The sequence below is a fragment of the Seriola aureovittata genome, chromosome 23 (assembly GCF_021018895.1).
Source record: "Seriola aureovittata isolate HTS-2021-v1 ecotype China chromosome 23, ASM2101889v1, whole genome shotgun sequence".
Classification (NCBI taxonomy): domain Eukaryota; kingdom Metazoa; phylum Chordata; class Actinopteri; order Carangiformes; family Carangidae; genus Seriola; species Seriola aureovittata.
This window is the reverse complement of record NC_079386.1, coordinates 10,552,585-10,565,408: the sequence shown is the minus strand read 5'-3', so window position 1 is coordinate 10,565,408 and position 12,824 is coordinate 10,552,585. Positions and strand designations below refer to the sequence as shown.

Sequence of the window (12,824 nt, the reverse complement as noted above, 5' to 3'; positions counted from 1 at the left end):
TAAAAGGTCATAAAAACATCATAGTATCATAAGGAATTAAACGACATAGTAAAGTAAGGCATAAAATTGGCAAAAAACGTCATAATATGAAATGGCATAAGTTCTCAAAAAACATCATAATGTATTAAGGCATTAAAAAGTCCTAAAAACGTCATAGTATAGTATGGCATAAAAATGTCAAAAAACGTCATAATATATTAAGGCATAAAAGGTCATAAAAACATCATAGTATGATAAGGAATTAAACGACGTAGTAAAGTAAGGCATAAAATTGGCAAAAAACGTCATAGTATAGTATGGCATAAAAATGTCAAAAAACGTCATAGTATAGTATGGCATAAAATGTCAAAAAGTGTCATAGTATATTAAGGCATAAAAGGTCATAAAAATATCTTAGTATGATAAGGAATTAAACGACGTAGTAAAGTAAGGCATAAAATTGGCAAAAAACGTCATAGTATAGTATGGCATGAAATGTCAAAAAAACATCATAATATATTAAGGCATAAAAGGTCATAAAAACATCATAGTATGATAAGGATTTAAACGACATAGTAAAGTAAGGCATAAAATTGGCAAAAAACGTCATATGAAATGGCATAAATTCTCAAAAAACATCATAACGTATTAAGGCATTAAAAAGTCATAAAAATGTCATAATATATTAAGGCATAAAACGTCATAAAAACATCATACTATGATAAGGAATAAAACAACATAGTATAGTAAGGCATAAAAATACCAAAAAACGTCAAAGTATGATATGGCATAAAAAGGTGAAAAAATGTCAAAAAAAACATCATAATATATTAAGGTATAAAAGGTCATAAAAACATCATAGCATGATAAGGAATTAAATGACATAGTAGAGTAGAGCATAAAAATGTCAAAAAGTGTCATAGTATATTAAAGCATAAAAATGTCAAAAAACGTCATAGTATAGTATGGCATAAAATGTCAAAAAAACATCATAATATATTAAGGCATAAAAGGTCATAAAAACATCATATTATGATAAGGATTTAAACGACATAGTAAAGTAAGGCATAAAAATGTCAAAAAACGTCATAATATATTAAGGCATAAAAGGTCATAAAAACATCATAGTATCATAAGGAATTAAACGACATAGTAAAGTAAGGCATAAAATTGGCAAAAAACGTCATAATATGAAATGGCATAAGTTCTCAAAAAACATCATAATGTATTAAGGCATTAAAAAGTCCTAAAAACGTCATAGTATAGTATGGCATAAAAATGTCAAAAAACGTCATAATATATTAAGGCATAAAAGGTCATAAAAACATCATAGTATGATAAGGAATTAAACGACGTAGTAAAGTAAGGCATAAAATTGGCAAAAAACGTCATAGTATAGTATGGCATAAAAATGTCAAAAAACGTCATAGTATAGTAAGGCATAAAATGTCATAAAAATGTCATAGTATATTAAGGCATAAAAGGTCATAAAAATATCTTAGTATGATAAGGAATTAAACGACGTAGTAAAGTAAGGCATAAAATTGGCAAAAAACGTCATAGTATAGTATGGCATAAAATGTCAAAAAAACATCATAATATATTAAGGCATAAAAGGTCATAAAAACATCATAGTATGATAAGGATTTAAACGACATAGTAAAGTAAGGCATAAAATTGGCAAAAAACGTCATATGAAATGGCATAAATTCTCAAAAAACATCATAACGTATTAAGGCATTAAAAAGTCCTAAAAACATCATAGTATAGTATGGCATAAAAAGGTGAAAAAACGTCATAGTATAGTAAAGCATAAAACGTCATAAAAATGTCATAGTATGATAAGGAATTAAACGACATAGTAAAGTAAGGCATAAAAATGCCAAAAAGTGTCATAGTATATTAAAGCATAAAACGTCATAAAAATGTCATAGTATGGTAAGGAATTAAATGACATAGTAAAGTAAGGCATAAAATTGGTAAAAAACGTCATAGTATAGTATGGCATAAAAATGTCAAAAAACGTCATAGTATAGTATGGCATAAAATGTCAAAAAAACATCAAAATATATTAAGGCATAAAAGGTCATAAAAACATCATAGTATGATAAGGAATTAAACGACATAGTAAAGTAAGGCATAAAATTGGCAAAAAACGTCATATGAAATGGCATAAATTCTCAAAAAACATCATAATATATTAAGGCATTAAAAAGTCCTAAAAACATCATAGTATGGTATGGTATAAAATGTCAAAAAAAACATCATAATATATTAAGGCATAAAAGGTCATAAAAACATCATAGTATGATAAGGAATAAAACAACATAGTATAGTAAGGCATAAAAATACCAAAAAACGTCAAAGTATGATATGGCATAAAAAGGTGAAAAAATGTCATAGTATAGTATGGTATAAAATGTCAAAAAAAAACATCATAATATATTAAGGCATAAAAGGTCATAAAAACATCATAGTATGATAAGGAATTAAATGACATAGTAAAGTAAGGCATAAAATTGGTAAAAAACGTCATAGTATAGTATGGCATAAAAATGTCAAAAAACGTCATAGTATGGTATGGTATAAAATGTCAAAAAAAAAATCATAATATATTAAGGCATAAAAGGTCATAAAAACATCATAATATGATAAGGAATAAAACAACATAGTATAGTAAGGCATAAAATTGGCAAAAAACGTCAAAGTATGATATGGCATAAAAAGGTGAAAAAATGTCATAGTATAGTATAGTATAAAATGTCAAAAAAAAACATCATAATATATTAAGGCATAAAAGGTCATAAAAACATCATAGTATGATAAGGAATTAAATGACATAGTAAAGTAGAGCATAAAAATGTCAAAAAGTGTCATAGTATATTAAAGCATAAAATGTCAAAAAACGTCATAGTATAGTATGGCATAAAATGTCAAAAAAACATCATAATATATTAAGGCATAAAAGGTCATAAAAACATCATAGTATGATAAGGAATTAAACGACGTAGTAAAGTAAGGCATAAAATTGGCAAAAAACGTCATAGTATAGTATGGCATAAAAGGTCATAAAAATATCATAGTATGATAAGGAATTAAATGACATAGTAAAGTAAGGCATAAAATTGGCAAAAAACGTCATAGTATGAAATGGCATAAATTCTCAAAAAACATCATCATATATTAAGGCATTAAAAAGTCATAAAAACGTCATAGTATGGTAAGGAATTAAACGACGTAGTAGAGTAAGGCATAAAATTGCTATAAAAACGTCATAGTATAGTATAGTATAGCATAGCATAAAAATGTGAACAAACGTCATCGTATAAAAAGGCATAAAATGTCATAAAAATGTCATAGTATGATAAGGAATTAAACGACATAGTAAAGTAAGGCATAAAATTGGCAAAAAACGTCAAAGTATGATATGGCATAAAAATGGCAAAAAACGTCATATGAAATGGCATAAATTCTCAAAAAACATCATAATGTATTAAGGCATTAAAAAGTCCTAAAAACATCATAGTATAGTATGGCATAAAAATGTCAAAAAACGTCATAATATATTAAGGCATAAAAGGTCATAAAAACATCATAGTATGATAAGGAATTAAACGACGTAGTAAAGTAAGGCATAAAATTGGCAAAAAACGTCATAGTATAGTATGGCATAAAAATGTCAAAAAACGTCATAGTATAGTATGGCATAAAATGTCAAAAAGTGTCATAGTATATTAAGGCATAAAAGGTCATAAAAATATCTTAGTATGATAAGGAATTAAACGACGTAGTAAAGTAAGGCATAAAATTGGCAAAAAACGTCATAGTATAGTATGGCATAAAATGTCAAAAAAACATCATAATATATTAAGGCATAAAAGGTCATAAAAACATCATAGTATGATAAGGATTTAAACGACATAGTAAAGTAAGGCATAAAATTGGCAAAAAACGTCATATGAAATGGCATAAATTCTCAAAAAACATCATAACGTATTAAGGCATTAAAAAGTCCTAAAAACATCATAGTATAGTATGGCATAAAAAGGTGAAAAAACGTCATAGTATAGTATGGCATAAAAATGTCAAAAAAAACATCATAATATATTAAAGCATAAAACGTCATAAAAATGTCATAGTATAGTAAGGCATAAAATTGGCAAAAAACGTCATAGTATAGTATAGTATAGCATAGCATAAAAATGTCAAAAAGTGTCATAGTATATTAAAGCATAAAACGTCATAAAAATGTCATAGTATGGTAAGGAATTAAATGACATAGTAAAGTAAGGCATAAAATTGGTAAAAAACGTCATAGTATAGTATGGCATAAAAATGTCAAAAAACGTCATAGTATAGTATGGCATAAAATGTCAAAAAAACATCATAATATATTAAGGCATAAAAGGTCATAAAAACATCATAGTATGATAAGGAATTAAACGACATAGTAAATTAAGGCATAAAATTGGCAAAAAACGTCATATGAAATGGCATAAATTCTCAAAAAACATCATAATATATTAAGGCATTAAAAAGTCCTAAAAACATCATAGTATAGTATGGCATAAAAATGTCAAAAAGTGTCATAGTATATTAAGGCATAAAAGGTCATAAAAATATCTTAGTATGATAAGGAATTAAACGACGTAGTAAAGTAAGGCATAAAATTGGCAAAAAACGTCATAGTATAGTATGGCATAAAATGTCAAAAAAACATCATAATATATTAAGGCATAAAAGGTCATAAAAACATCATAGTATGATAAGGATTTAAACGACATAGTAAAGTAAGGCATAAAATTGGCAAAAAACGTCATATGAAATGGCATAAATTCTCAAAAAACATCATAACGTATTAAGGCATTAAAAAGTCCTAAAAACATCATAGTATAGTATGGCATAAAAAGGTGAAAAAACGTCATAGTATAGTATGGCATAAAATGTCAAAAAAACATCATAATATATTAAAGCATAAAACGTCATAAAAATGTCATAGTATGATAAGGAATTAAACGACATAGTAAAGTAAGGCATAAAATGTCATAAAAATGTCAAAAAGTGTCATAGTATATTAAAGCATAAAATGTCATAAAAATGTCATAGTATGATAAGGAATTAAACGACATAGTAAAGTAAGGCATAAAATTGGCAAAAAACGTCATAATATATTAAAGCATAAAATGTCAAAAAACGTCATAGTATAGTATGGCATAAAATGTCAAAAAAACATCATAATATATTAAGGCATAAAAGGTCATAAAAACATCATAGTATGATAAGGAATTAAACGACATAGTAAATTAAGGCATAAAATTGGCAAAAAACGTCATATGAAATGGCATAAATTCTCAAAAAACATCATAATATATTAAGGCATTAAAAAGTCCTAAAAACATCATAGTATAGTATGGCATAAAAATGTCAAAAAACGTCATAATATATTAAGGCATAAAAGGTCATAAAAACATCATAGTATGATAAGGAATTAAACGACGTAGTAAAGTAAGGCATAAAATTGGCAAAAAACGTCATAGTATAGTATGGCATAAAATGTCAAAAAAACATCATAATATATTAAGGCATAAAAGGTCATAAAAACATCATAGTATGATAAGGATTTAAACGACATAGTAAAGTAAGGCATAAAATTGGCAAAAAACGTCATATGAAATGGCATAAATTCTCAAAAAACATCATAACGTATTAAGGCATTAAAAAGTCCTAAAAACATCATAGTATAGTATGGCATAAAAAGGTGAAAAAACGTCATAGTATAGTATGGCATAAAATGTCAAAAAAACATCATAATATATTAAAGCATAAAACGTCATAAAAATGTCATAGTATGATAAGGAATTAAACGACATAGTAAAGTAAGGCATAAAAATGCCAAAAAGTGTCATAGTATATTAAAGCATAAAACGTCATAAAAATGTCATAGTATGGTAAGGAATTAAATGACATAGTAAAGTAAGGCATAAAATTGGTAAAAAACGTCATAGTATAGTAAGGCATAAAAATGTCAAAAAACGTCATAGTATGGTATGGTATAAAATGTAAAAAAAAACATCATAATATATTAAGGCATAAAAGGTCATAAAAACATCATAGTATGATAAGGAATTAAATGACGTAGTAAAGTAAGGCATAAAATTGGCAAAAAACGTCATAGTATAGTATGGCATAAAATGTCAAAAAACGTCATAGTATGGCATAAAATGTCATAGTATGGTATAGTATAAAATGTCAAAAAAAAACATCATATATATTAAGGCATAAAATGTCAAAAAAAAACATCATAGTATGATAAGGAATAAAACAACATAGTATAGTAAGGCATAAAAATACCAAAAAACGTCAAAGTATGATATGGCATAAAAAGGTGAAAAAATGTCATAGTATAGTATGGCATAAAATGTCAAAAAAACATCATAGTATGATAAGGAATTAAATGACGTAGTAAAGTAAGGCATAAAATTGGCAAAAAACGTCATAGTATAGTATGGCATAAAAATGTCAAAAAACGTCATAGTATGGTATGGTATAAAATGTCAAAAAAAAAATCATAATATATTAAGGCATAAAAGGTCATAAAAACATCATAGTATGATAAGGAATAAAACAACATAGTATAGTAAGGCATAAAAATACCAAAAAACGTCAAAGCATGATATGGCATAAAAAGGTGAAAAAATGTCATAGTATAGTATGGCATAAAATGTCAAAAAAACATCATAATATATTAAGGCATAAAAGGTCATAAAAATATCATAGTATGATAAGGAATTAAACGACATAGTAAAGTAAGGCATAAAATTGGCAAAAAACGTCATATGAAATGGCATAAATTCTCAAAAAACATCATAATGTATTAAGGCATTAAAAAGTCATAAAAACATCATAGTATAGTATGGCATAAAAAGGTGAAAAAACGTCATAGTATAGTATGGCATAAAATGTCAAAAAACGTCATAGTATATTAAAGCATAAAACGTCATAAAAATGTCATAGTATGATAAGGAATTAAATGACATAGTAAAGTAAGGCATAAAATGTCATAGTATAGTAAGGCATAAAAATGCCAAAAAGTGTCATAGTATATTAAAGCATAAAACGTCATAAAAATGTCATAGTATGATAAGGAATTAAATGACATAGTAAAGTAAGGCATAAAATTGGCAAAAAACGTCATAGTATGGCATAAAAATGTCAAAAAACGTCATAGTATGGTATGGTATAAAATGTAAAAAAAAACATCATAATATATAAAGGCATAAAAGGTCATAAAAACATCATAGTATGATAAGGAATTAAATGACGTAGTAAAGTAAGGCATAAAATTGGCAAAAAACGTCATAGTATAGTATGGCATAAAAATGTCAAAAAACGTCATAGTATGGTATGGTATAAAATGTCAAAAAAAAAAATCATAATATATTAAGGCATAAAAGGTCATAAAAACATCATAGTATGATAAGGAATAAAACAACATAGTATAGTAAGGCATAAAAATACCAAAAAACGTCAAAGCATGATATGGCATAAAAAGGTGAAAAAATGTCATAGTATAGTATGGCATAAAATGTCAAAAAAACATCATAGTATGATAAGGAATTAAATGACGTAGTAAAGTAAGGCATAAAATTGGCAAAAAACGTCATAAAAATGTCAAAAAACGTCATAGTATAGTATGGCATAAAATGTCAAAAAACGTCATAGTATGGTATGGTATAAAATGTCAAAAAAAAAATCATAATATATTAAGGCATAAAATGTCAAAAAAAAACATCATAGTATGATAAGGAATAAAACAACATAGTATAGTAAGGCATAAAAATACAAAAAACGTCAAAGCATGATATGGCATAAAAAGGTGAAAAAATGTCATAGTATAGTATGGCATAAAATGTCAAAAAAACATCATAATATATTAAGGCATAAAAGGTCATAAAAATATCATAGTATGATTAGGAATTAAAGGACATAGTAAAGTAAGGCATAAAATTGGCAAAAAACGTCATATGAAATGGCATAAATTCTCAAAAAACATCATAAAGTATTAAGGCATTAAAAAGTCCTAAAAACATCATAGTATAGTATGGCATAAAAAGGTGAAAAAACGTCATAGTATAGTATGGCATAAAATGTCAAAAAAACATCATAATATATTAAAGCATAAAACGTCATAAAAATGTCATAGTATGATAAGGAATTAAACGACATAGTAAAGTAAGGCATAAAAATGCCAAAAAGTGTCGTAGTATATTAAAGCATAAAACGTCATAAAAATGTCATAGTATGGTAAGGAATTAAATGACATAGTAAAGTAAGGCATAAAATTGGTAAAAAACGTCATAGTATGGCATAAAAATGTCAAAAAACGTCATAGTATGGTATAAAATGTCAAAAAAAACATCATAATATATAAAGGCATAAAAGGTCATAAAAACATCATAGTATGATAAGGAATAAAACAACATAGTATAGTAAGGCATAAAAATACCAAAAAACGTCAAAGCATGATATGGCATAAAAATGCCAAAAAATGACATGGTATAGTAAAGCATAAAAGGTCATAAAAATGTCATAGTATGGTAAGGGATTAAACAACATAGTATAGTAAGGCATAAAAATGTCAAAAAACGTCATAGTATAGTATGGCATAAAATGTCAAAAAAAAACATCATAATATATTAAGGCATAAAAGGTCAAAAAAACATTATAGTATATTAAAGCATAACACCTCATAAAAATGTCATAGTATGGTATGGAATTAAACGACATAGTATTGTAAGGCATAAAAATACCAAAAAACGTCATAGTATGGCAAGCCATTAAACAACGTAGTATAGTAAGTTATAAAAATGCCAAAAAACGTCATAGTATAGTATGGCATTAAAATGTCAGACAACATCATAGTATAGTAAGGCATTGAAATGTATAAAAACGTCATAGTATAATAAGGCACACAACCTGTGATTATAATAAGACATGAAAATGTCAAAAAAAACGTCATAGTATGGCGAAGCATTAAAATGTATAAAAATGTCATCAAAGAAGGCATAAAACATCATAGTATAGTATGGCACAAAATAAATTTTGAAAACGTCAAACTATAGTATGGCATTAAAATGACAGACAACGTCTACGGCATAAAAACATCATAGTATAATAATGTGGATGAACGTCATAATATAATGAGGCATCAAAATGTATAAAAACGTCATAGTGTGATAAGGCACTAAACAACATAGTATAGTAAGGCATAAAAAATATAAAAAATATAAAATATAAAAATGTCATTAAAAAAAGCAAGGCATAAAATGTCATAGTATAATAAGGCACACAACCTGTGATTATAGTAAGACATGAAAACGTCATAAAAACATCATAGTAAAGTAAGGCATAGACAACAGAGCATAATAAGTCATGAAAATGCCCAAAAAACGTCACAGTATAGTATGGTAAAAAAAACGTCATGGTATAGTAAGTCATTAAAATGTATAAAAACGTCATTAAAAAAGTAAGGCATAAAGCGTCACAGTATAGTATGGCATTAAAATGTCAGACAACGTCACAGTATAGTAAGGCATAAAAACATCATAGTATAATAATGTAGTTGAATGTCATAGTATAAAGATGCATTAAAATGTATAAAAACGTCATTGTATAATAAAGGCACACAACCTGTGATTATAATAAGACATGAAAATGTCACAAAACATCATAGTATAGTAAGTCATATAAACGTAATAGTATAGTAAGGCATAAAAATATCATAGTATGATAAGGCACTAAATGTCTTGAAAATGTCAGAAAACATCAAAGTATAATGAGGCATAAAAATCCATATAAACATCATAGTAAATAAGCCACAAAACGTCATAGTATAGTGAGTCATAAAAATTCCAAAAAACGTCATAGTAGTATGGTATAAAAACCTCATGGTATAGTAAGGCATTAAAATGTATAAAAATGTCATTAAAAAAGTAAGACATAAAACTTCATAGTAACCTGAACACCTCTGAGAACAATGCGTCTCATCACACAAACACACTGAAGCTACGATTATCCACTGATGGGATAATTTACTGGACACACTTTTTTCAGAACTATAAAAGGCTGAGTGAACAAAATTTCTCTTGTTCAATTACAGATATTGCCCTTATGACTCTTGCATTCAAGCTTCTTCATAAGCTGTTATTGCTTCTCTATAATCCCTATTAATTGGTACTCCCATGATATCAGACCTTTCCCCAAAATTGTTTATGAACTCAGAGCACAATGAGATACACAGTCAAAATGTGTGAGCAGTTGATAGCATAAAGCGGATTAGAGTTTTGGATTGGCCTACCTCAGAGCTCCTCTCCGGCGCTCGACTCTCCATGATCTCATAAGCAGGATCAGCTCTTCGTCTTTCCTCTTTGCTATTAAGCCTTTTGTCTGGTGGGAGAGAAAAATATAGTGTGTTTTAAACATATGAAACAAAACTGCAATTTTTTTTGTGCCAGTTGCCAGTGGAGAAAATAATCCCATACTGTGGTTTTTAAATCCATTTGTGAATCAAAGCAGACAGAGTGCTCTCTGGGTATAAATGCATGCATTCCTGCAGATCCAGGGATGGGAACAAGTAACAGTGGAATGATTTGTCATCTCACAAAACCACAAACTATTACACATGGGGAAATAGCATCCCTCTGCTGCATGGTGTTGGGAATAGGGGATGTATTAAACACGGCTAATGTACAAGACATCAAAGTTTGCATGCTGGTAAAGAAACTCGACATGCTGCGGACAGTGAAGTGCAAAACCTGATATAAATACTAAACTGTAACTATTGTTGTCACTGATACTTTCAGTTTTATTATCCAGAAAGCTTTCATGTTAAATTCTAAATGCAACATCAGCATTGACGATATAATCTGACAGTTATTTTATAACACATATAGTGGCATTAACGTAACAGCCCAACTGATGGTGGATTTTTCAGGTCAATAACAGATTACTGACAGTATAAAAAAAGATATGTCAATTTTTTGTATATAAAATCATGATGAACTTAATAAGAATCTTTTTTATTTTATTTTTTTATTAAAAGGAACTGTGAACTGAGTTGGACTTTTACAGACTCTTAAAATCTAAGCAGTCGTGACATTGCTTCAAATATATATTTGTGACGACATTTTATGTCCTTCATGCAATTTCTTGTTGCTTATCAGCCAGTGTATATAGTGATACCTCTGCACTAAGCTAATGTTGGCCAGTATACTAACCTGGCGTATTTATCGGTCTGACTATAATTTCCAGATATATATTTTTTTAAGCAGCCAGTCTTAAAAGGGATCCATATAAATATGTGCATGTAAAGCAGCACACTCATAACTCCAGTGCATTTATCTAAACTTTTACCAATCGTCTTTTTTAGAAAATAAAATGTACCCAGTATGTATCATTATTTTCAGTAACATTTTGAAATAAAGCAACCTTTAAAGAGAATTAAATGCTGTAATTTCTCACTTTCATAACAGTTAATAATCATTTACCAATGCTAGATAAACCATTAGTAAGAACTTTGGTTGTGAGAATTATTCAGTAATAATGGTGTTTTAAATGATAATAATCCAATAATAAATGCTTAATAAATTGTAAATAGATTTTGGGAGGGATCTTCTGCAGCCCTGCTCCAGAAGGTGACTGCTGATATGATCCAATCAATCAGAGGGACTTTTAACAACCTTGCAACCCAAAAGTTCTCCTATTGGCTTGTAATTTATAATCTATAAAGCTTTATTAAACCATCAGTTACAACTTGGAAAATCCTTTATAACGGGCCTTGTTAGAAAGTGGTACCAAAGTTTGTCATCCTTAAAAATGCACCATCAGCCGGTCCTTAATTTCAGATTTTAACAAACTTTGCAGTAACTTCAATTCCCTCTAGTTTTCAGAGACCTCAAAGAGCTCAGCTGTACTAGCAACAGCAAAAAACAAACATCACAGAGTGTGAAGAAAACAAGCAGTTGATAAAATAAAAGAAGCCAAGAGGAAAGTGTGTTTTTTTTTTTTAATTGATGACAAAGAGGAAGAAGGACAGAATCAAAAAGACTCATTTCAAAAGGACAGAGCAGGAAAACGACACCAAAGGAATCACAGAAGCTTTGTTATCAGTTGAAGAGGAAACTGGTGAAGAGGCCTCTTACCTTCACTGGTCACTGAGCAACCATTCATCTCCTCATACTGACACTGCCCGTCCACGCCGTGTGATCCATCACTGTGAGCTTGATAGAGCAGCTCTTCATTAACAGCTACTTCATGTCCTTGGCTTTTCTTGAGGTTCAGCCTGGATGGAAAGGTTTGCGAAGAGTAAATGTTCCTGTTGCGGAACATTTCAGCAGGTACGACCCGGGGAGGAGGCTGGCAGTGGTCTCTTTGACACTTCAAACAATTTTCATAAATGACAGCTCTTCTGTCTTGCTGTGAATCTTGTAATGGTACACAGGTGCCAGTCGGTGCAGATTTGAGCTCATTTCCAAAAGCAGGGCTCATTGACTCATACAAGTTAAGTCTGTTTGGCTTTGCCTCTGGCTGCCTATCTGCACTTGGAAAGCCGAGCAGATCAGCTAAGAGACTGGCTAATTTCTCCCTTCCTCGTTTTGGCAGCAGCGAATCCTCACTCGTCCCGAGGATGCTTCCAGAGCCAGGAGAGGCCCCGGATTTCTCCAGAATGTTCTTCACCGCAATACTGTATTCAATGGCAGTGCCAGGTCTGCATGGTGATTTGTCAACGCTTTGATCTGCTGAATTGAAAATATGATGTTCTGGAGGCAAAAACCCTTCAACACACT

At 29.0% G+C, this 12,824-nt stretch overlaps 1 protein-coding gene across 4 annotated transcripts in view; it reads right to left on the bottom strand.

Annotated features, from left to right (window-relative positions):
- LOC130164544 (protein Dok-7-like) overlaps positions 1-12,824 on the bottom strand; it is a 49,319-nt gene that overhangs the window by 16,742 nt on the left and 19,753 nt on the right. For 2 of the 4 annotated variants that reach the window (XR_008826624.1, XM_056369339.1), the window contains exons 9-10: positions 12,180-12,776; positions 10,337-10,425 (exon numbers count right to left, since the gene is read on the bottom strand). Coding sequence is in view for 3 of the 4 variants with exons in the window: in XM_056369339.1 (XP_056225314.1) it covers positions 10,337-10,425; positions 12,180-12,776 (686 nt within the window). In the remaining variant the exon portion in view is untranslated. The remainder of the gene's footprint in view (positions 1-10,336; positions 10,426-12,179; positions 12,777-12,824) is intronic. The other 2 variants (XM_056369340.1, XM_056369341.1) reach the window with 2 other exon arrangements.